The 23,213-nt window shown below is 41.6% G+C and overlaps 1 protein-coding gene across 24 annotated transcripts in view; it reads right to left on the bottom strand.

Annotated features, from left to right (window-relative positions):
* SPIDR (scaffold protein involved in DNA repair) overlaps positions 1 to 23,213 on the bottom strand; it is a 374,802-nt gene that overhangs the window by 264,558 nt on the left and 87,031 nt on the right. For 23 of the 24 annotated variants that reach the window (XR_010837399.1, XR_010837398.1, XR_010837402.1 and 20 more), the window contains exon 6: positions 1,431 to 1,678. The exons of the other annotated variant lie outside the window; for it this stretch is intronic. Coding sequence is in view for 15 of the 23 variants with exons in the window: in XM_067017141.1 (XP_066873242.1) it covers positions 1,431 to 1,678 (248 nt within the window). In the remaining 8 variants the exon portion in view is untranslated. The remainder of the gene's footprint in view (positions 1 to 1,430; positions 1,679 to 23,213) is intronic. 24 annotated transcript variants of the gene reach the window in all.

The following is a 23,213-nucleotide window of genomic DNA, read 5'->3' as shown; positions in this document are numbered from 1 at the left end:
TGCTTGGCACACAGCAAGCCCCCAACAGGGTTGGGAACATGACCTTCTCTAATTGCATAGGAGCAACTTCAACAAAGACTTTCGAATCCCTTTAATTTGCTTCCTTTCCTGTTTTCTCCAGAGACTATTACAAACCATCACCATATTCACTTGAGGCTGTAACTGCTTTACTTTGGGCATAAGGCCTTCTGTCTAGTTTTATGTTAAAAAAAAAAAAAAAACCAAAACACAGTGAACAAGCATCAACTGACTCACCATGCTATGTCCATCCCACTAGACTCGGTCATATCCTTTTACTCTCCTCTCCTCTCCTTTATTCAAGACAGGCCTCCCTCTCCCACTTCCTTTCCTGGACACTGAGAGTAATTATTCCTAACCTCCCTGCCTCCACTGGGTCTTCCCTATTATTCTCTAAATCCATCTCACCTTTTCTCTGAGATCTCTTTAGACAACGGATCCCAATCAAGCCTGATCAAACTTGCAACCTAAGCTCACCACCCCTCTCCTGCCTTGAATCCCAGCTTCTAGCAGAGGGGTCACAGCACCATCTCCACAACTCGAGCCCCTCACCTCCTCCCCCACCTGTCCGCCAACACTGTCCGACACTGTCACTGGGCTCTCCTTGGTGTGCATCGTACTTGCCCTCCTTGACGCAGACATACCCTAAACAGATCTAAAACCGTGTTCTTCATTGCCATGTTTACACTTTCTACTACACTCATTTTTCCTTGAAACTGTCCACTGAGTCTGCTTTTGTGGCACTGCTTCCCACAAGTTCTCCTTCTCACTTTCACTGGGGTTTTGTTTTCACTGTTTTGTTCTAATTTAAAACACAAAGAGATGATGTACAACACAGGGTTGGGACACGTCCCCCTACATGGCACACCCCAGGTCCCCTTCACACGTCTTGCTGGGCCCTCCATGGCCTGGACCCTATGGTTCTTCACACACACACCAGCCAGTTTCTTGCCCATGAATCCTTGCCCGTAAGTCTTTGCATCTGTAAGTGTTTCCCTGGCCAACCACAATCACAAAAATAATCTCAATAGTCTATATTTCTATTTCCCTCTTTTAGACATAATTTACTCAAAAACAGGAACAGTCATTTACTTGTCTTAACTGTCTAAGATAGCACTTGGAACACGGGTGTTCAATAAAATTTGATAAACCCAAACAACCAATCTCCATTACGGACAACAGTCACATAAGCTGGTTATGACTGAAACAGCGAAAGCTCAACGTGGATGGACAATTCCATAAACAATCTCCAGAAATTAGGACTCCATAGCTGCTTATCAGAATTATAATTCTATTCTGTCAATCTTCCTTCCCAAGTAAATAAGTATTTTTAAATTAATATTATAGGTATTTGGGCTTTTTAAGAAAGAGAAAAACTTTTTTTAAAAGTATTTAAAAAGGTGTAATTTAACCTTAAAAGCTTCTTCTTTGCTGAATTTTCTGGAGTCTTGGGAAGCTTTGTCTCTTTCTGGGGTGTATGCAAAATGGTCTCTGTACATTTTACCCTCGGGTTTATCAGTCTCTCCATAACCTGGCTTCCATCTGATCCACAATCCATGTGGTATTTGTGAGAGGATACTGAATCAATGAACAAGACATTCTCCGACTCATCATCTTTTTCACTATCTGATGAATACTCTAAAATTTCTGTAGGATTTGTCTGGAAAAAAAAAAAAAAAGAGAAATGCAATTAAATTTGGAGAACACTTTATTAAAATTCACATTTATACATGCCTATTATTCTATTCCCTTATGACTATATTCAGTGAAATAACTTTGTAGATATAGTATCTGTACCTTAAACTTCTATTTTGACACAAAATCCAAACTAAGTAAGCCATATACCCAAAGACAAGAGATTAAATCAATTGTAAGCCAGGCACTATCTCACAGAATCCACCAAATTCAGTACAAATATCTCAATCTTCCTTCAATAAACTGAAAGAAATGTGCCACACATATGTCAGTCTCAAAAACTGAACTCATAACACCAACCTGATGGCCATTAGTCACTGTAATCTAACACCTGTTGGAAAAAAAGTATTGTTTTGATTTTGAATTTTAATGTGGGATAAATAATATCCACTATTTGTTAAAAGCCAATTATAAAGAAAATTGCCTCTTCAGGTGTAAACCACTTAAGTTACCAAAGAAGTCTCCGACGATAAAGATGAAAAATGGACTTTTCCCACACAATTCCAATACAATATTATATTTTCAAGAGGCTAATTTGAAATTGCTAATATCAACAGGAACTACTTAAAGAATGAATCACTGAGTCTTCTTCCTAACATTTCCTATTCTTTCTCTCACTCAAATTTCTGAACTACCAAATAACTAAGAATTTTTTTTGAAAACTAGATTATAAAACAAAAGTCATATCAACAGCCAATCCTGGAGAAAAGAATCAAAACATTCTTCTGTAATATTTGCTGTCTTTGCCCAGACACATGCTAAAACTTTCAAGTGTGGTAGGTATTTTATTTTCCCATTACTTGGTTTTGCAAGTCAGTCCCGTATTGTTCTAATGTCAGCAACAATTTACCCTTCAACATTCTAATTTTCCAGTATATCAGTAGCCCCTCCTAATTCAATACCTACACTAAATTTTAAATTTGCTAAATGTAAATTGTACATTTAGTTGAATGGATTCTGTACCCGGTCAATTCATAGTGTAGCTATGAGGACCCTCATGAGGAGCCCTTTCCACTGATGGTCAGCACGGACTGTGTCACTGGCATTATAGCAGGCACCTGGCTAGAACAAGTGAAGAGGATACAAGTGGATGAGGGTTATCATTTGTGGGTATGTGCGTGCGTGCATGTGCGTGCGTGCGCGTGCATGCGTGTGCGTGTGTGTGTGGAGGTCGGTTAGCACTGTGGTTTTCATCATTTCCTAATCTACACACAAGGCAAAAGGTTTACCACATTTGGCCTTTTTTGAGGATTTTTTAGTTAAAACCTTTTTAAGAGCTTAAAAAGGACATCACCCATCTCCACATCTCCTCCAAAAACCAGCTTGGGTAGTCACCTGTTACCAGGCGCATTTAAAATACGAAAAAGTAAATGAAAAATATTCTCAAAAGAAGAGCTTAGTTCCACTATCCTCTTCACAATCTCAGTTGCATGCCTACATTACTGTATCACTAAAGTGTTTAATTACTAAATACTGCTAACCCATTAATAAGCTCAGGGGTGGTCATGTTCCCCCCCCCAACACAGCTTCCGAATAAATATTAACAATAGGCCACAAAAAGAACCAGTGTCGTTTACATTGAAAATTAAGTTCCTCAACGCTGAAAAGTTTTATATATTACTTGAGAACTCCAAATTTAATTTCATCTTTTTGTTATGGAAAGTCATTTCTTTTAGTACTCTCAAGTTTTGTGCTTCCTGCTAGAGCAGGGCTTCTCAACCTCAGCACTGTTGCCATTTCACACTGGAAATGTGGGGTCCTGCCCTGTGCATTGTAGGGTGTTTAGCAGCATCCCTGGCCACTACCCACTAGATGTATTAGCACTGCCCCATCAATCATGACTATCCAAAGTGTCTCCAGGCATTGCCAAATGTCCTCTGGGGGACAAAAATCATCCCCAGTTGAGAACCACGGTCCTAGAAAAATGTCAACAAATAGCCAGCTACATGTGGTCTGTTCTGGGGACTCACATGCAGAAGCAAAGGGGACACAGGGCTTTGTGGGGATGGGGAGGTCAAAATGAAATAGTCATAAAACAATGTGGTAGAACTATTGCAATTGAAATGTTGTTCAGGCTCCACGGGAACAAGAGGAAAACAAAGCCAGGTGGCGCACAGGGAGAAGGGAAGAAGGAAAGAATGACCACCTGAATCAGAATCTGCCACCTAAAGCTGAATGCCAAGTGTAGGTTATTAGGCAGAGAGAGAAGGAAGTACATTCGGGGCTAGGAACAGGAAGACCACAAATATGAGGCCAGAGAGAACAGAGCACATGCAGGAAAATCTACAAGCAGCAGAAGAGAGAGAGCTGTTGAACACCTTGCAGACCTGAGCAGGGCATGCAGCTTTATCTGAGGCACTGGGGGAGCCACAGGCAGTTTTCACAGGGGCTAACCAAGTCACATGTTGATATGGAATGACCATCCAAACAACATTCTGAAGACATGACTCTACTATGGGCAAGTAGGGAAAGCAGCTAGTTAGAAGGCTCTTCCATAATTAAAGCAAGAGATAAAGAAGATGTGAGGGAAGTGGGAGTAGAGAGAAGTAACACCAGAAAGAAAATAAGGAAGGCGATATAACAATACTTAAGGACTCCCAGATGTTAGAAATGAAAGTGAAAGCAGAGTCAAAGGAGACCGCAAGCACCTGGTTTGAGCAACAAGAGACGTACATTTATCAAGAACAGGAATTCAGGAAATATTATATGTACAATATGTCAGGAGAGGGATAGTTGCTAATACTAAACATGGTTTTGATATGTTAATATTGCAATGCCTATGAAATAGGTGAGGTAAAACTGACCAAGAGGCAGCAGCTCTATGGGTCTGGAGCTTTAAGAAAGGGATATGACACAGATACAAGTTCAGGAATCATAAGAACAGAAACAGTGCATGAAGGTATGAGAGTCAGAAAAGGCTGTCCATGGAAATTATGTAAAAGTAAGAAGAGAAGGTTCAGGTTGGAACCTTACGAATATCACCAACATTAAACCTGTATTCAGGTGAGAAGAGGCAGAAAAGTGGATTGGATTTGAGAAAAAAGAGATTGCACAGACATGACCCCAACATCAATCATCTCAAGCTCAGCCCTGCCCTCAACAGCAGGTTATCTTAAGCAATTTATTTAACTTTCCCATGCCTGTTTCCTCATCCTCAATTTGGAGAAATAATCACATCTAACACATTAAGCATTTAGTAAATGTTTTAAATTTTGTTTTTATTTTCTGGAAAGTTTTTTTTCTTGATTCCTAAGAGGATCTCTATGTAAAGAACAACGAGGAACACAACAAATAGTGTCTTCAGCAGCCAATCAAAAAGACAACTAATGCCTTAGCCAGCAAAGGAAACCATGTATTCTTCACATAGGCATTTCTAATTTCTAACTGGAAGCAAAAGGCCATAACAAATATCTTTAGCAAAAGAGAGCAAGAGGCAACACTTCAGGGCTTCCCTGGTGGCGCGGTGGTCGGGAGTCCGCCTGCTGATGCAGGGGACCCGGGTTCGTGCCCCGGTCCGGGAGGATCCCACATGCCGCGGAGCGGCTGGGCCCGTGAGCCATGGCCGCTGAGCCTGCGCGTCCGGAGCCTGTGCTCCGCAGAGAGAGAGGCCGCAACAGTGAGAGGCCCGCGTACCGCGCAAAAAAAAAAAAAAGAGGCAACACTTCAGCAGATTTTATTTTAGAACTGCTCCCCCAAGCCTGAAATCCTGATGAACGTGGAGGAACTTTCCTCACATGGACACAGAGAGGAACTACAGCTCACCAGACACTAGCTGTCTTAGCCCCAGCCTGATAGTAAGGAACTCACATTCTTTCACGAAGATGGTGTGCACATGTGCACACGTGTGCGTGAATGCACGTGCATGGCATGTCTGTGTGCAGGCATGCGGAGGTGCATGTACCTGGGATGAGGGGAGAAGGGAAGAATCAAAGACAGGTCAGAGGAGCCTGCAGGTTCAGAAGCTTCAGTTTACATTTTATCTTTATACTGTAGAATCTAATTAATGATAAGGGAGGGCTATGAGTTTTGGACCAAGAAAGACTTGGTTCTGAATCACAGTGCAGCTATTTTATTGTTTTGCAGTTGCACAAGTTACTTCACTGGCCCTCCCATCGCTTAGTTAAATGGAAAAATTCTACCAGAAATATTTCAAGAATTAAAGATAACTTACTATTTATTATGAAATAATTTAAGCACATGGAAAAGTATAAGAAATAAAAAATACGTGTTTTCATTACCCAATCACCCTTCATCAATTATTAACACAATACAAATTTTTCTTCAGTTTTTTTAATGATGCGGTTGTAATTTCCTGTATCTCTCTTCCTGTTCTAGTTTTCCTCCTTCCTAGAGGGAACTCTTTCCTGAATTTGGCATTTCATTAACATCCTGTTTCTATCCTTTTTCTACCACACACACACACATAAATACCATATAGTATTATTCTGCAAGCTTTTAAACTTTATATAAAATTTTTAAATGGTATCCTGTGAACACAGCTCTGAATGACCTACTTTTCCATCAATATTAACTTTTTAAAATATTTATCCATGTTCATACATGTAGCTCTATTTCAGTGTTGCCCAATGAAAGAAAGCTATGCAATTTAAAATTTTCTAGTAGCCATATTAAGAAAATAAAAAGGAACAGATGAAATTAATATGATATTATTTAACCAAATATATCAAAAATATAATCATTTCTCAGTTGTCACCAGAATCATCTTTAGCAGTCCCTCCACAGCAATCTCAGTTTTTGCTTCTGTGCACCTCAAAACCCTCCCAGCCTCTACCCACACCCAGTTCCAAAGCCACTTTCCACATTTTAAGATATTTGTTACAGCAGCACCACACTTCTCAGCACCGCCCTCTATATTGGTCTGCTCAGGCTGCCATAACAAAATGAGAGAGAGAAGGACACAGAGAGACAGACGGAGAGACTGATTTTCTCCTGCTTTCTTTGGAAAGCTAACCAACTGGTGCCCTCTGAAAATTTTTATATACAATTACTTTCTTCAGGTCTACAGCCCATTTACAGAAATAATACAGAAGAGAAAATTAGGATCCTTTGCAGTAGAAAAAATACTGCAGTGGTCAAATTCACAGAACCAAAGAGTGACGATGTAGCTATGATCATAATTTGCTAATGTTTAAAACATAACAAAATTATTAGTATTATGACTCTTTTTCTCTCCTCTGACCCAATGAACTTCAGAACTAGGAGTCTCCTGAATTAGTGATTAAGTATCACAAATGACAAGATTAAGACATGAGCAAGCAGTTCCTATGAAAACAGTCAGCAAAGGCAAGGACAACACCCTAACCTGACCACAGCTGAAGTCACCTGCAATCTACCAAACCCATACAGGCTCAGTTTCCAGAAGACAGAAATACCACTGTAGGAGACATCCGTTACAATTTATTTCTGACCCCTCCTTTCAGAGAACAACTGCCTTTCTACCCGGGGATAGCCATCCACCTCCAAGCAGCCACAGGGATGGCCTCCCATGTCTGAACAGTCATGTGTCTACTATGATTGGCCTTAGGTAGGCAACTGACCAGATCTCAGGCAAGCAGATTCTGCAGATCTTGAATTGAGAGATACAGAGTCTGAGAGGTAGAAGCTGAGACACACTGTTGACAAATCTCTAAAGGAAAGATCCATGAGTTCCTGCTAGTGAGGTTCCCAGATCTCCCTGAGGCCCAGTTCACCCTTCAGCTTTACCTGAGATTCCTCAGGATATACTAGCATGGTTCCAAAAAATTTACTTTTCCTCTTAAACTAGCTACGTTTGTTTTCTGTTACTTGCATCTAAGAAAATTAACTATCTGTTAAATATCTCCAAGTACAGAAAATGCTCCATGAAACAAATATGTATTAATAAGTACGCACTATGTTTAAGGTGTATGCAAGAGAGAAAATTTAATGAGACACGGTTCCATAAAGACCTTGAAATCAAATAAAGGAGATATGTCTTAAAAATTCTTAACAGATAAAGATGAGAAAAGAGAAAAGAAAGCACATAAGGCAGCAAAGTACCATGGATATTCAAGATACACAGACAAGTCTAGACAAATGGAAGTTTAGAGTTCACGTGGGGAGGCAAGAGACAATAACAACATAATCCTACAGTTTGGGCGTGTGTATAGAGAGAGCACACATGTTCTCTCAAAACGATAAATCAAATGACCCATCATCAATGGGAAATAGGTTCTAAATTTATTTCTTGGAATAATGATGAACTGGGGCAAATTCACTCACATCCTTCCAGTGTGGCTTCTTGGTACCAGAGACTGCTCTGCGTCAGTGATAAAGTCCACGCCTTCAGACTTGTTTCCGTTCCCAGCCCCACTGATGGAAGTGCTCCAGCAAATTAAGTTACTACAGCGTTTTAATGTGCTGGAAGTAACTCGGTACACTGGCAAGTGTCAATTCATTTCCAGCCGACTACTTTAATAATTATTATGCTGTACACTGGCAAGTGTTAATTCATTTCCAGCCTCTACTTTAATAATTATTATTATGCTAAAACTGTTTGGTAACCAAACAGCACTACTGCAAACCCTTCAGATAAAGAATCAGTTGGTTAAAGTAACGCACTAGGAAAGGCCAAACTTCATGACAGTCGAGATAGTGGTGCTACCAATTGAAAGAGGACACATTCAAGAGCAAAGAACAGTGGAAAGAAGGTAATTCTTTGGAATACAGGGAGTTTTAAACGATCACAGGACTAGCATAGACACATCGAGAGCCACCGAGCAGGAGGCTGGAAATTCAGCTGCTTGGCAAAGTGGCCACTGGAGAAGAAACAATCCAAGATATTGACCTGTAAGATGCCCTCATGGAGGACACGCGTGAGGACAAGCTGGCCACCAGCACTCTAGTTTCTGGGCTCCTTGAACCCAGTTAACATGCATTTATGACTTCCACCTCATCGTAGACAACCTCCCACAGACTGTATGGTAGGAATCACAATGGCTCCACAATTTCCATTACTTTTAGGGATTCTTTATTTTAATAATCTATAATACCGTGCAGCCAAGGTGATAAAAAGACCCTACTGTCTCTCCCTTAAAATCTGCCACTTATCTGGCAGTGCATACAACATCTGAGCGATGGGGAAAGCAAGGATAAAATGGGAAGCACGCAGCTCACAAGGATAAAATGTGAGCTGTAATCAGCTGGAAAACCAGGAATAAAAAAATTCTACAATTTTCTAAATAGGTGGATATTCAACAGTATCACTGTCTTTTTCTTTAAAAACCAGATTTTAAATAAGTATCATAAATTTTTAATTTAAAAAATTAATTAGCATAATGTTCTATGCAATTCATCTGTTACCCTTTAAGCTAAAGTTACTTCCTATAATCCCATCTACAAATTTCTTCATGAAATGTTCAGGAAAGAGTTTTGTAAGTAAAGAGCTACCCCTGAACTGAAGCGTCCTAATTCCTATAAATCAAATCTTTATCTAAATCCATGTATAAACGTCTACATGTGTAGGGTCCTCCTGGATAAAATTGCATCCACTAACAAAGTTAAGAAGTTAACTGCAAGATTAAGCTGACCGTCTGGGGTAAAGCAAATGAAACCAATCAGCCAGATGAAACACCACTCTAACTTTCAGAAATCAAAGCTTTTAATTCTAAACTTTATAGGAAGGTCACACCAAGAGCAACAGTGGAATATCAGTAATAAATGATAACCTCTTCATTTTTAGTTGACGCATTTGGAGCTAAACACTCACCCAGCTGGTAAAACAAAAGGAAGATGGTAACTAAACTAAAATCATTCCTTGAGATAACCAATTACAGGACAGAACACAGCTCAAACAAAAACGCAAGCCTCGAGCCCTGGTCTCAGCCCAGGCAAGAAGGCGTCCCCAGCGGGGCCAGGGAAGCACCTTGTGTGCCTGCTGGCCCTGCAAACTGGCAGGGCCACACCCGACAGCGCTGCCTCTGCTCTCCGAGGCTTCCCACCCAACTGCTGGCCAGCCCAGACCTGTCCTGGGAGGCTCGGGGAGGGCCAGGCTAGGACCAGTTCACCATGTTTATCCTGGTTCGGCCTCCCTTTCTTCAACTCAGTAAAAATGAGAACAGTCAGCGGAATTTTAAGGAAAGAACAAGAGAAGTATAAGGTCCTGTCTGCTGAGAAGCTCTTAAATCTAACAACCACCACTGAATGTTTTTAAGAAGGTTAAAAGGTGGGGGCAACAGAAAATATGCTGAAGAAGATACGCCATGACAGCCATGACAAGTAACACAGCCAAAACCAAGACCGCTCTTAAAAATTAAGGGGAATGGGGCTCCCCTGGTGGCGCAGTGGTTGAGAGTCCGCCTGCCAATGCAGGGGACACGGGTTCGTGCCCCGGTCCGGGAAGATCCCACGTGCCGCAGAGCGGCTGGGCCCGTGAGCCGTGGCCGCTGAGCCTGCGCGTCCGAAGCCTGTGCTCCGCAACGGGAGACGCCACAACAGTGAGAGGCCCACGTACCACCAAAAAAAAAAAAAAAAAAAAAATTAAGGGGAATGAAGAGTACTGGTAGCCGATAAGCCAACAAATTTAGTTAGCAAATGCTCTTATTTCCACTCATAATTATAAAATGGAATTCATTCGTTTAACAAAGTAGTCGAATGCTGCTGTGTATCAATATCAGAAATCATTCTGGGTACAGTGGATATACTGGGGGCAGGACTGGGACACCAGAATCCTTATCCATGTGGTCTTTAAATTCCCGTGGAATCGTAACACACACACACACACACACACACACACACACACATGCACACACACACTCCTTAATTAACAATGGGCTGTTCACTGGCTATTTATCAAGAACTACACTGGTTGTGTGAAAAAGGACAGCAAAACCACCAAGAATTGAAGGAGTGTATCAGAATCGCAGCTCCTAAGAGTATTTTATTTTCTTCTGGGATTAAAAATCAATAAAAGCAACAAAATTCTAGACAACAAGAGTCTTAAACTACTGATAGGAGATACATTTTCACTGTTTACTTGGTGAGCTTTTTGTAACAAACTTTATCCATGAAAATCACTGCCAGCTAGTAAGAGGGAAACAAAAGCTACAGATTTTCTCACACATTCAAGGAAAAAAAATATTTTCTGAGGTAAACAGGTTTAACAAGCTACACCCATGGTTACACCTCTGTAAACCACTTGGCTTGCCTTCACCAAACCAAGTGTTTCCAACCTCCAATTTCAGCCCAATGAGAACGAAAAGCACCATTCCACCTCATCTTAACGTCCAAAGTGGCTGCTCTGAGGAGCCCAAGGAGGAAATGAGAAACAGCAGGGCAAAGGCTCATCCTAAGACAAAGAGCAAGAAAGAGAAAAACTGCAGCACTCAAGAAGGAGCCTGCTGGGTCACTCAGAGCTCACTGAGCAGCAGCTGAGCGTGGAGAAGCGCCTGCAGGCCCAGGTCCAGGAGGGCCCCCAGCAGAGATCCGCCCAGAACCAGAACCACATGGCCTGGCAAGTCACTACAGGAGAAGAAAGAAAAGTACCCTTCCTCCAAGGAAGACAGTATATAACTGGAATATGGATGCTGTCTGTGACACAACCTGTCTGACCCTTCTCTCTGTTTCAAGTATGTTCAGAGAAAGACACAGCCCACGTCTTTCTGCAATACGGCCTTCTGGCAGACCCAGGCAAGGGTGGCACACGTATCCCTGGTCAGCTGGAGGCTAAGGGGCATCCAACTCAAACCTTCACTCAAAACTGGGGCTTCAAAATTAACAGAGAAGCAAAAAGGACAGCATATTCAAAAAGATTAATCTGCTCCTTTGTGCAAACAGAACTAGAGGCAAGACAGGTTGTTGCTGGTTATGAGTCAGGCTTTGCTTTTATTCAAGGCAAAGAATTAAAATCCTACACAAACTATTAGGTATAAAATAAGCTACAGGGATATACTGTACAGCACGGGGAATATAGCCAATATTTTATGATAACTATAAATGGAGCATACCGTTTAAAAACTGTGAATCACTACATCGCATACCTGTAACATATAATATTGTACAGCAACCACACTTCAATTTAAAAAAACTAAACTAAACTAAAACAAAATAAAATCCTACACACTGCAGAATGGGGTGGGGGGCGGGCGGGGAGATGGGATGGAAGAAATGGAGGGAAGAGCCTAGAGAAGGTAGAAAGAGGCTTCAAAGGAAACAAGCCCGGTAAGTGCCCTAAGGAACAAGGGAATAAACAAAAGCAAGAACACTGAAAAGCAACTACACAGCCTCACAGGCCCTAAGGTGTACCCTCCAAGCATGGGTTCCAGGAGGTGTTAACAGGCATCCAGAGAAAAGGGAGCTCCATAATCAAATCAATTTGAATAAACATGGTTGAATAAAATTAAGTGCTGAGAGTTCTCAGGAGCCTTTAATACATCCTTCCATACTGTGAGCTCTAGGAAAAGGCTGTAGTTTTCCATAATTTCTCCTACTTCTATCTTCTAAAATATCATATGCTGAAGAGAATTTAGTATTTTCTTGACAACTCACAATTATTCTCGTGGATAGCCATTATTTTGGACTTTGAGGTATGCAGTTCTGCACATGCCAGATGGGTTTCCTTTCCCACCATTTACAAGGTTGCTGGCTGGTCTCAAACCTGTGATGCCCTAGTCTGCTCCTAGCTGCATTTCTGACTGACTATCAAAGTCACAGACTCCTTGTTTGCTTTGGGTTTGAAACCAGGAAACAGCAAGGCTCAGTGCTGGACGACAGGAGGACTATAAAGATTAATAAAATATAGATTCTGCTCTTAAGACATTTGTATCTAGCTACTTGTTCACAATTCAGTGAAGCCAAAAACACTCACTGTAAAAAAAAGAATCTAAAAGCAATTATTTTAGGGACTTCCCCCGTGGCGCAGTGGTTAAGAATCCACCTACCAATGCAGGGGACATGGGTTCGAGCCCTGGTCCAGGAAGATCCCACATGCCGCAGAGCAACTAAGCCCATGCACCGCAACTACTGAGCCTGCAAGCCACAACTACTGAGCCCACATGCTGCAACTACTGAAGCCTGTGTGCCTAGAGCCCATGCTCCACAAGAGAAGCCACCACAATGAGAAGCCTGCGCACCGCAACAAAGAGTAGCCCCAACTCGCCACAACTAGAGAAAGCCTGCATGCAGCAATTAAGACCCAATGCAGACCAAAATTAATTAATTAATTAAAAGCAATTATTTCAGAGGTTAGCTGAAAAGGTCCCAATCAGACCTCAGGCAGGTAGCATCTGACCATATCTTATACAACATGATGAAAGAGGGCAAACTAGGTAAACTGAAACAGAAGAAGATAAAATGATTTAGATGTAGTCGTCCAGAGTCACACAAGTTAAGTGAATAATCTCAGGAATCCCCACTATCCACACAGGATTCTAAACATACTACACCAGGCTCTGTCTAGAAAACAATGCCAGCCAAAAGAATAGAGGAAAACTTATATATACACACACACAGATACACATACAATATATATGTCTACATATTTAACTTCAACAGCTACTGAAGTGCAGAAAGGCAAAATGAATTCTCTCTAAAGAAGAAATTTGTCCTGTGTATTTTTCCATAGCATGAGGGTCAATAAAGGTGATACAGCAAGCACTTTCTATTATATTAATATCAAGGATTTTTAAAGGTGTAATGTTTTATAATGCTCATTTCATCATTATTTCAATAACTGAAAGATAATGTTTAACATACTGTTGGGAATTTTATTACCCACAATGAGCTAAAGCAATATTATGGAGATAAGTCAGCTCTGAAAATGATTACTCTTTAACATTCACGCAAGAATACGAACTATGAAAAAGAAGTGCCAGGTTGTTTTTCAGTCTCTAAAAGCTAGAAACAACAAAGTAGTCCACACTTAAGATACTTGGTTTAGGGCTTCCCTGGTGGCGCAGGGGTTGAGAGTCCGCCTGCCGACGCGGGGGACGCGGGTTCGTGCCCCGGTCCGGGAGGATCCCACGTGCCGCGGAGCGGCGGGGCCCATAAGCCGTGGCCGCCGAGCCTGTGCGTCCGGAGCCTGTGCTCCGCAAGATACTTGGTTTAAACTGTAAATTCAAACAAAACAATGTTTATCTTGGTGAAGTTTTAAAGACCCATGATACTATAAAATTATGTTGGGCTTGATTCATGAAGTCATGTAGATTTTCTTACTTGAAAAATAAAGATAATGCTGACAAAACAATCAATTCACTAAAAGAACATATCTGAAATATAGCTGAATTAGCAGAATATTTTATATATACATGAAACTATATATATAAAACACTGTATAGCAGAACACTGACAACCAGCAAAAATTTTGTATATGTTTCTGAACACTTACTATGGAGTGTTCAGGAGTGTTAACTCAGCGCTTGAGCTGAAACAGCCACGTGTACTCAGAAGGGCTGCTTTCCTCGCTGGCCCCTGACTGGCACTTGAGAACGGATCTCTTGGAATATTCAAATTTATAGAAGTATTTTGCACACACAGTACCCTGGCCACAATGTACTATTCTGTCCAGACGGTCTCTGCAAATCGTGTAATTTATGGTGAGCACTGCTTTCCTTCTGCGGGACTGGGTTTGGTCACTACAGTCAGTCACCAAGCATGGCTACCAGCATGACCAAACCCCACCAGGAACCAGTGAGCTTACTACACTCTGCACATGCTGCTACAGTCACTGCTCGAGGACTAAGCGTGTCCTGTGCAACCTCTAGGTGAGCACTCTTGGAAGCTCATGGCTGGTTCCCCAAAATGCTCCTGACACACCTTTCCCCTGTGGACTCTGCTTGGTATCATCTGCTTTAATAAACCTTAGCCTCAAGTATAACAACTTCCAAGCCCAATGATTCCTCCCAACAAACAACTAAATCTGGGGATGGTCTTAGGGACTCCAGACACACAGAGTTTATAGAATTTTATTAATTTTAATACACTTTCCATTATTTGAGTAGAGTAAGAGGTACAAACTAGTCTACACAATCCTGGTAATCAGATGTGGCTGGATTTTTTTTTTTTTTTGGCTGTACTGTGTGGCATGTGGAATCTTAGTTCCCCGACAAGGGATCAAACGTGCATCCTCTGCATTGGAAGAGTGGAGTCTTAACCACTGGACCACCAGGGAAGTCCCCTGGATATACTTCTTTTAATAATGTATATTCAAGACTTAAGAGAACCACCACAGACAACACATAAGCCAGTGAGGGTGGCTGCATTCCAATCAATCTTCATTTGCAAAGACAGGTAAGGGGCTTGACATCACCTGCAAGCTACAGTTTGCCAATCCCATTCCAGAACAACTGAGCTTCAATAAAAATGGTTTTTCTCAATTTCTTTTATAGGTAAAGACAACCACGGATTAAAAAAATAATAAAACAAAAAGTAAACAAAGGAGAATACCAAAATTCTTTCATCACTCAATGTACCTTAATATGCTATAATAAAAGTAAAACTCAAATCACCTAAATTAGAAGTAGAAATAAATTTTAAAATTCAATTAGTATTTGCTGATACCCATTCTGACCTCAGTATAATACCGAAAGTTATGAAGAGAAAATCCAAGGGTAAGCTGGCTCACTGGCACTGGGCATCCCTAGACTGGCTGACATACCCCTACACTGGGTTTTCTACTGCATCGTGACAAATCACCACCAACTCAGAGAGTCCAGGAATGGCAGGTTGTGTTCTCTACTAAGAGTCCCCCAAGGGTAAATCAAGATGCTGGCTGGCTGATTCTCATTTGGAGCTCAGTCCTCTTCCCAGCTTGCATGGTTGGGGAAGATTCAGTTCCTTGCAGTTTTTGGACTGAGGTCCCTGAATTTTTGCTGGCAGCCTACATGACTTTCCACATGGCCTCCCCCATCTTCAGAGCCAGCAACAGATAATCTTTTTCCTGTGGAATCCTCATATAACTTCCCGCAACTGGTTCTTACAATCAAAGTTTAGAACATTTAATTTAGCCAATAACTGGATTCAGTATTGGTCAACGAATATCTCAAAGTATACCTAACAAAATTAAAGCTCCTAAAAATCACAGAGACGTTTTGGGCTTCCCTGGTGGCGCAGTGGTTTAGAGTACGCCTGCCGATGCAGGGGACACGGGTTTGTGCCCTGGTCCGGGAAGATCCCACATGCCGTGGAGCGGCTGGGCCCGTGAGCCATGGCTGCTGAGCCTGCGTGTCTGGAGCCTGTGCTCCGCAACGGGAGAGGCCACAACAGTGAGAGGCCCGCGTACCGCAAAAAAAAAAAAAAAAAAAAAAAATCACTGAGAGGTTTTGAAATGAGCTTTTTTATAGAAAGGGTCCTACCTTAAAAACATGTAATCCAAATTTCTGAGACACTGGACCAGCATTAACATGAACCTTAACCATTCAGGTAATACATGACCTTGAATGAGGTCAAACAGAAAAGCTTTTCTATCATGTGAAGTTCTTAACCATACTTGTAAGTGCCCCAAATCTATATAAATTCCTTTCTTCATCATCCACAACTTACTGATTTAATGACAACTATCCTAAAAGAAACTAAACAAGAAATTTATAACAGCTTGAAAACATAAAACAATTAGAGCTATTTTCTTAAAGGTCCCTAAAAATTTTGTTTGTTTGTTTTCTTAATAGCTATTAAGTCTTGATCTATTTTACCAAAGCAAAAAAGAAAAAAATATATACAACTTCTAAACTAGACAAAGCAAAATAAAGAGAACTACACACCTTGCGAACTTTCTACCAGTTTTAGCTACAAATCCACCTGACCATATCTATTAAAATTAGGCATTGTCTATTGTTTAAATGGCCTTTCTTGTCCAGATTAAATTAGGTACGATCGAAAGCTGAGTTGTCCAGAACAAATCAGAAGATTAAATCTCAGCTAAAAATGAGGACAGCATCTAAAATTAAGCTATCACAAAGAGGCCCAAGGTAGAGACAAACAGGAAAACATCCTCTTTTTGCTGGACAGACATAAAAAGAAGGAAAACAAGAGAACTTAGACACTTAGACTTCAAAACTGCACAAACAAGGCAAAATAATTAAATCCAAACAATTCGGAAATATATTCAAATTGGGCCAACTTATATCTTTTTTTCCTTTCATAATTTTCATATTTTTAGTCGTGGCCTTTCTTTTTTTGCTTAGAGAAGTACCTTTAATATTTCTTGTAAAACTGTCTTCGTAGTGAATTCTATTCGCTTTTGCTTGTCTGTAAAACTCTTTGCTTTTCCTTCAAATCTCAATGAAAACCTTGCCGGCTAGAGTACTCTTGGTTGTCAGGTTGTTTCCTTTGATCACTTTGAATATATGTGCCATTCCCCTCTGGCCTGCAGATTCATGCTGAAACTCAACTTATAATCTTATGGGAGTTCCTTTGTACATACTAGTTACTTTTCACTTGCTGATTTTAATATTCTCTATCTTTATTTTTTTGTCATTTTAATTGTTACAGGTTATAGTGTGGACCTCTTTGGTTTCATCTTGTTTGGGCCTCTGTGCTTCCTGGACCTAGATGTCTCTTTCCTTTCCCAGGTTAGGAGGGTTTTCAGCTACTATTTCTTCAAATAAGTTCTCTCTCTTCTTCTAGAACCCCTATAATGCAAATGTTAGTACACCTGATGTTGTTCCAGAGGTCTCTTAAACTATCCTCATTTAAATTTTTTTTTCTATTCAGCTTGAGTGATTTCCACTACTCTGTCTTCCAGTTCACTGATCCATTCCTCTGTATCCTATAATCTACCATTGATTCCTTCTAGCCTATTTTTTATTTCAGTTATTACATTCTTCAACTCTGCTTGGTTCTCCCTTAAATTTTCTAACTCTTTGTTAAACTCACTGTGTCCCTCCATTCTTCTCCTCAGTTCTGTAAGCATCTTTATAATCATTACCTTGAACTCTTAACTGGGTAGATTGCTTATCTCCACCTCATTAAGTTCTTCTGAGGTTCCTTCGTTTGGAACATTTTCCTCTGTCTTCTCATTTTGCCTAATTCTCTTTCTTTATTTCTTTGTATTAAGTAGAAATGCTGGTTAGGCTTCCTTATCTTGGATGAGTGGCCTTAGGTTGAAGGTGTCCTGTGGGGGGCCCTGCAGCACACCTCCTCCGGTCACCAGAGCTATATGCTCTAGAGGTGGCCCCTATGTGAGCTGTGTGGGCCCTCCTGTTATGGCAGGTGAATACTGTGGGCACACTGGTAGGTGGAGCTGGTCCCTGGCCCAGCTGGCTGCCAGGTCCTGCACTGGAAGTGGCTGCCAGCATCCCGGTAGCTGGGGTTGGGTCCTGGCATGACTGGCTGCATGGCCTGGGGGGTCCTGGGGCTGCTGCCAGCTCCCTGGTGGGTGGGGTTGGGTCCCAGGTGGCTGACTGCAGGCCCCAGGAGCCCTGGGGCTGGTGCTAGCCCACTAGTGGGTGAGGCCAAGTCCTGGGCTTGCTGGTGGACAGGAATGGGTCCTCATGCAGCTTGCTGCTTGGTCCCAGGGCTTGTGCTGACAGGTTCATGGGTGGATAAGCCTCTGGCACTGATGGGCTAAAGGGAAGATTCCAAAACGGCCCTTGCCAGCACCCAGTGTCCTCATGGGAGAATGCACTCCCCAAAATGGCTGCCACCAGCATCTATGCTCCCAGGAGGAATCCCAGTTGCCTCCTGCCTCTACAGGAGGCTCTCCAATATCAGCAAGTGGGTCTGACCCAGGCTCCTTGCAAATTACTGCCCCTGCACTGGGTCTCAGAGCACGTGAGATTCTGCGTGTGCCCTTAAAGAGCAGAGTCTCTGTTTCCTACAGCCCTCTGGCTCTCCCGAAAGTAAGCCCCACTGCCCCTGAAAGACAGGCGCTCTGGGGACTTGCCTTCTTGGTGCAGGACCCCTTAGCTGGGGAGCTCCTTGAGGAGAAGCTCTGCAACTGTGATTGTCCTCCTGATTGTGGCTGCCCTCCCAGGGCTGTGGGTCTTGACTATACCATGACTCCACCCCGCCTACCAGTCTTGTGTGGTTCTATCTCTATTATCTTTAGCTGTGAAAAATCTTTTCCACTAGTCTTTAGGTGGTCCTCATCGATAGCTGCTCTGTAAACAGCTGTAATGTTGGAGTGCCTGTGGGAGGAGGTGAGCTCAGGATCTCCCTACTCCGCCATCTTGGCCAAACCCTTCAGTCTATGGAATTTTTAACAAACATGATTTTTTTTTTAATTAAGCCTTTTGATTATGAGAAGGTTGTGATCTTCTTCATTTATCTTTAAAAGCAGCAGCACTATCTGAAATACTACTTGAAATACTCTTTTTCTGATGAGCTGCAGATTTTTAATCAAGTTTTATAATACCATTTCAGGAATACATTCCATAGCAGTGATCTGAATATTGTCAGGTTTACCTCCATTTTCCATAGTTAGGTCACTAGAGCTTGATAATTAATGAATAAGTTCTTGAAGACCCTTATTCCAATTCTAGCCATTGTACCTCTTCCTTTTCATCTCCTTTGTGCATAGCATAGTACCTAGCACCAGCTAATAATTTTAGACATTGTGTTAATTCTTTCAAATCACATATGATTTGGAAAATTATTGTTCCTAGCACAAAATGGCTCACTTTTGACACTAACTCAGTTTAAAATTTTTAATTCACTGTCACATACATACAAAGAAATGCTCTAGGCAATATGGGAAATACAAATGTGAACAAGACATCTTTATATTGATGCAGCAGGAAAAAAATTGGCACTTGAATCAGAGAGACCCGGTTGTAAATTCTGGCTTCGGTATCTACTAGTGGTATAACCTGGACAAGTTTCTTAACCATTTTGAGCCTCGATATCTCAAACTATAAAAGAGGAATAATAATACCTACTTCACAATGTTACCTTGAGAATCAAATGAAGAAATATAAAAAGCACTATAAGAGTCTTAGGAATAGGGCTTCCCTGGTGGCGCAGTGGTTAAGAATCTGCCTGCCAATGCAGGGGACACAGGTTTGAGCCCTGGTCTGGGAAGATCCCACATGCCACAGAGCAATTAGGCCCACGCACCACAACTACTGAGTCTGTGCTCTAGAGCCTGCGAGCCACAACTACTGAGCCCGTGTGCTACAACTACTGAAGCCCTCACGCCTAGAGCCTGTGCTCCACAACAAAGAGACGCCACCGCAATGAGAAGCCCGTGCACCACAACGAAGAGTAGTCCCCGCTTGCTGCAACTAGAGAAAGCCCGTGCACAGCAATGAAGACCCAACACAGCCAAAAAATAAAAATAAAAAATAAGGAGTGTAGCTAAGGAGAACTCCCTTAAAAAAAAAAAAAAAAAAAAAAAAAGATTCTTAGGAATAGAAATAGTATGTTATCTTACTTATCTCAATAGCCAGCACTGCCTTAGCAAATTACAAGCCTTCCTATCCCTACTCAGTCAACAAACATTAATAACATGTACCAGGCATTGTTCTAGGCTGGGGACAAAGGATAAATAAAACATTTTTTCTTGGCCTCAAGAAACTTGCAATATAGAAGAAGGAAAAGAAAGGCAAACATTAGTAACATAAAGAGTGATAGGCGTTATAGTAGATGTGGGTCATGGGAGGATTCACAGGGAGCAAGGGCTCAAGTTTATGGGCAAGGAAGGTTGATGGGAAAGTCTTCCCAAAAGAGATGACTTGAAATTGAGTAGATTCTTCACAGGCAGGGATGGAGTTGGGAAAGAAGAGTGAACTCTAAGCAAAGACAACAGCAGGAGGCAGAAATATGAAGGGATAAGGAGCCCTCCATCTGTGGGGAGCTGTCCTGTGGTCAGCACGGCAGCCAGAGGGCAAACGATACAAGCAGCTGGGATAAAAATATGACCACCACATCTCAGAAAGCTCTAGGCAGAGCATTTCTAACCGAGCCATCTATTTAGGAGCTCTCCCGATCTCTTTTGGCTTCTTTGGAAGAAAACAGAGGCTTTATTTTCATGATCTCTTTTGATTCTTGCTATATGCCTATGAGATAGTTATTCCTATTCTTTGTCAGAGAAGGCCCAAAGTCCCAAAGAGGTTAAGGCCCAGTTGTAAGGACAACTGGGACCCCAGCCTGGCCCATTTGAAACCATGCTGTCCATGTTCTTAACTCTCACGCTCTAATTTTGCAAACGATTTCAAACTTTTGACTACAACACAAATTTCATTTGGCAAGACATATATGTCTACAACTGAAACAATGATTTTATGAAGCAACATATATACACTATAATGGTTTTCTTTCTCTTCCCTTTTAAAAAAATCTCTGACTGTAGTTCTTAAGGAGGAGCAAGTGATCAGCAGTGCCAGTGCTGCTGCCAAGTCATGTGGGATGAGAATGAAGATCTGCCTTTGGGCGGAAACTCTGCGGCCGTGGGGAACAGCAACATGCTCAGGGGCAGAAGCTGGAGCAGAGGCAGAGGAGAGACTTCAGAGCCAGAAACATAAAGACACGTCTCAAGGAGTTCTGCTTTATACAGGAGTTGAGAAATGAGGCAGAAGCTGCAGGGGAAGTACAGTCAAGAAAGATGAGTTTTGTTTTGTTTTGATGGATGAAGAACTCTGTCTTTTGCAAACATAAATAAAAGGCAAATAAACAGTTTGGCATTCAATACCCTCATGATCTTAATTCTCTAAGCTCATTTCCTATTGCTCTTTCATAAAAAAGCCTAACTCACCTACACCATTTTACTGAATTCTTTTCTTTTCTTTCTTCCTTTAATATACTATTTATTTTACCTGGAATGCCCCTGCTCCTTCTTTTCTACCTGGCAAACTCCCATTCAATGCTGAAGACTTTGTTACAGCATCCATCACCCATGAAACCCTTCTCCCCACCCCAACCGTCTACTGTGAGTGAGCACCCACACGCCCACCGCGGCGAGTCGGCCGTTAGCGGTCCCCACACTGCTTCAGCTTTGCACCTACAATGGAGTTCTTCCTACCCCACAAAGGTCTTTTCTTTTTGCCACCACTACATACTGTACCCAGTTCTATTTCTATGTACTATTTGTATACATGTCTGTCCTTCTTTGAGACTGTGAGCTTGAAAGCCCAACCTGGTTTTTGTATGCATGGCTCCAACAGTACAGATTGGCATAAAGAAATTTCCTGTGAGAGAATATGAAATAAGTAAGCTCTGACCACTTCACTCACTGAAAACTTCTCTTTATTTGATCTCTAAATAACAATAGCAGAAATCAATTTTTTTTCACTATATACCTTTCCCTTAAGTGTTGGGAGCCCTATAGGTGCAACTGTTCCATCTGAACAGCAACAAAGGGGAAATAAACTTTGCACCACTTCGGCAGTTAATAGAGAAGGAAACTAAAGAGGTTCCTTCTGCTTTGGGAGGAGAGCAGATTTCTTTCTAAATTAGATGTCACACGCACGAAAAGACCCTCTAGGAGACCACAACCAAATTTTTAGATACTACTCATAGGATAGGCTAACCATTTCTGTTCTGACCCATGGTTACATCTAGGAAACCACCTTTTCAGGAGATAATCATGAAATCAGCTCCTGTGGAGAGAAGATGAGATTAACAGAACACAGCACACTTGAAGTGTAGAAAACAGAAGAGAATGGGAGATAAAACAAACAGAGATTACCTTCCATTCTATTACAGGAAAAGACACTCATATAATGGCAGGGGGCAAGGGGTGTACATAACATACCTTGAAACATAAAAACCGAAAGACAAACCAAAAGAGTCACTGTTAAATATGAGTGAATTTAATATGACCACAGGGAAACAACTCTGAACAGGATCTTTTTCAGACGATGGTGAAAATATTTTCTTTCCACATGTAGTTTGTTCCCCAGATGATGAGACTCTTAAATATACCCTAGAAAAGAAGTTCTTTCTACAAAGCATCCCCTCCATAACTGCCTATCATGACACAGCAATCAACAAACACAAAGCTTGTGCTGGGGACAGTCAACTGGTGATTTCCTGCTAGACTTTCTCAACTCACAGGATGGTGAAATGGCCTGGTGTTGCAATGCAGTTATGGCCTCGGGTGAAAACGCAGGGCATCCGAGACAGAAGTGGCCAAAGACAGTGGTGCCCAGCAAGAAGTCATTCCTACAAAGGAAACTGCAGTTTCTAAGATGAAGAGGAAGTCAAGAGGGAGAATTAAGTGTCTTAAGAACTTGAGAAAATACTGAAGAAACTACTTGTGGTCTCACATCTATTTAAAACCTTACACAGTATATTCAGGTTATCATTAATTATAAATTTGAAACTTTGCCAATGCAGTTTAGGGTAAAGCTCACCCACAGAAGTCAAAACACGTCTGTTAGGGGCTGCTGTTCTCCTCTATTCCTTGCAGAAAGCTCTTCTGGAAAAATGTCTGGTGATGATATTGACTCAAGGGACAGAGGAAGAGCACTCTCACCCGTCTGCTCCTACACAGTAAGAGTCCTGGTCAGATTCCCCTCCATTTTACAATGCCCTGCGTTGCCCTCTTCACATACAAACCCTCACACAATAAGCATCTAGTCTCTGTAATA

This window comes from Kogia breviceps, chromosome 17, assembly GCF_026419965.1.
Source record: "Kogia breviceps isolate mKogBre1 chromosome 17, mKogBre1 haplotype 1, whole genome shotgun sequence".
Classification (NCBI taxonomy): Eukaryota; Metazoa; Chordata; class Mammalia; order Artiodactyla; family Physeteridae; genus Kogia; species Kogia breviceps.
The sequence above is the reverse complement of the archived record's forward strand: the minus strand, read 5'-3'. Positions and strand labels throughout refer to the sequence as shown.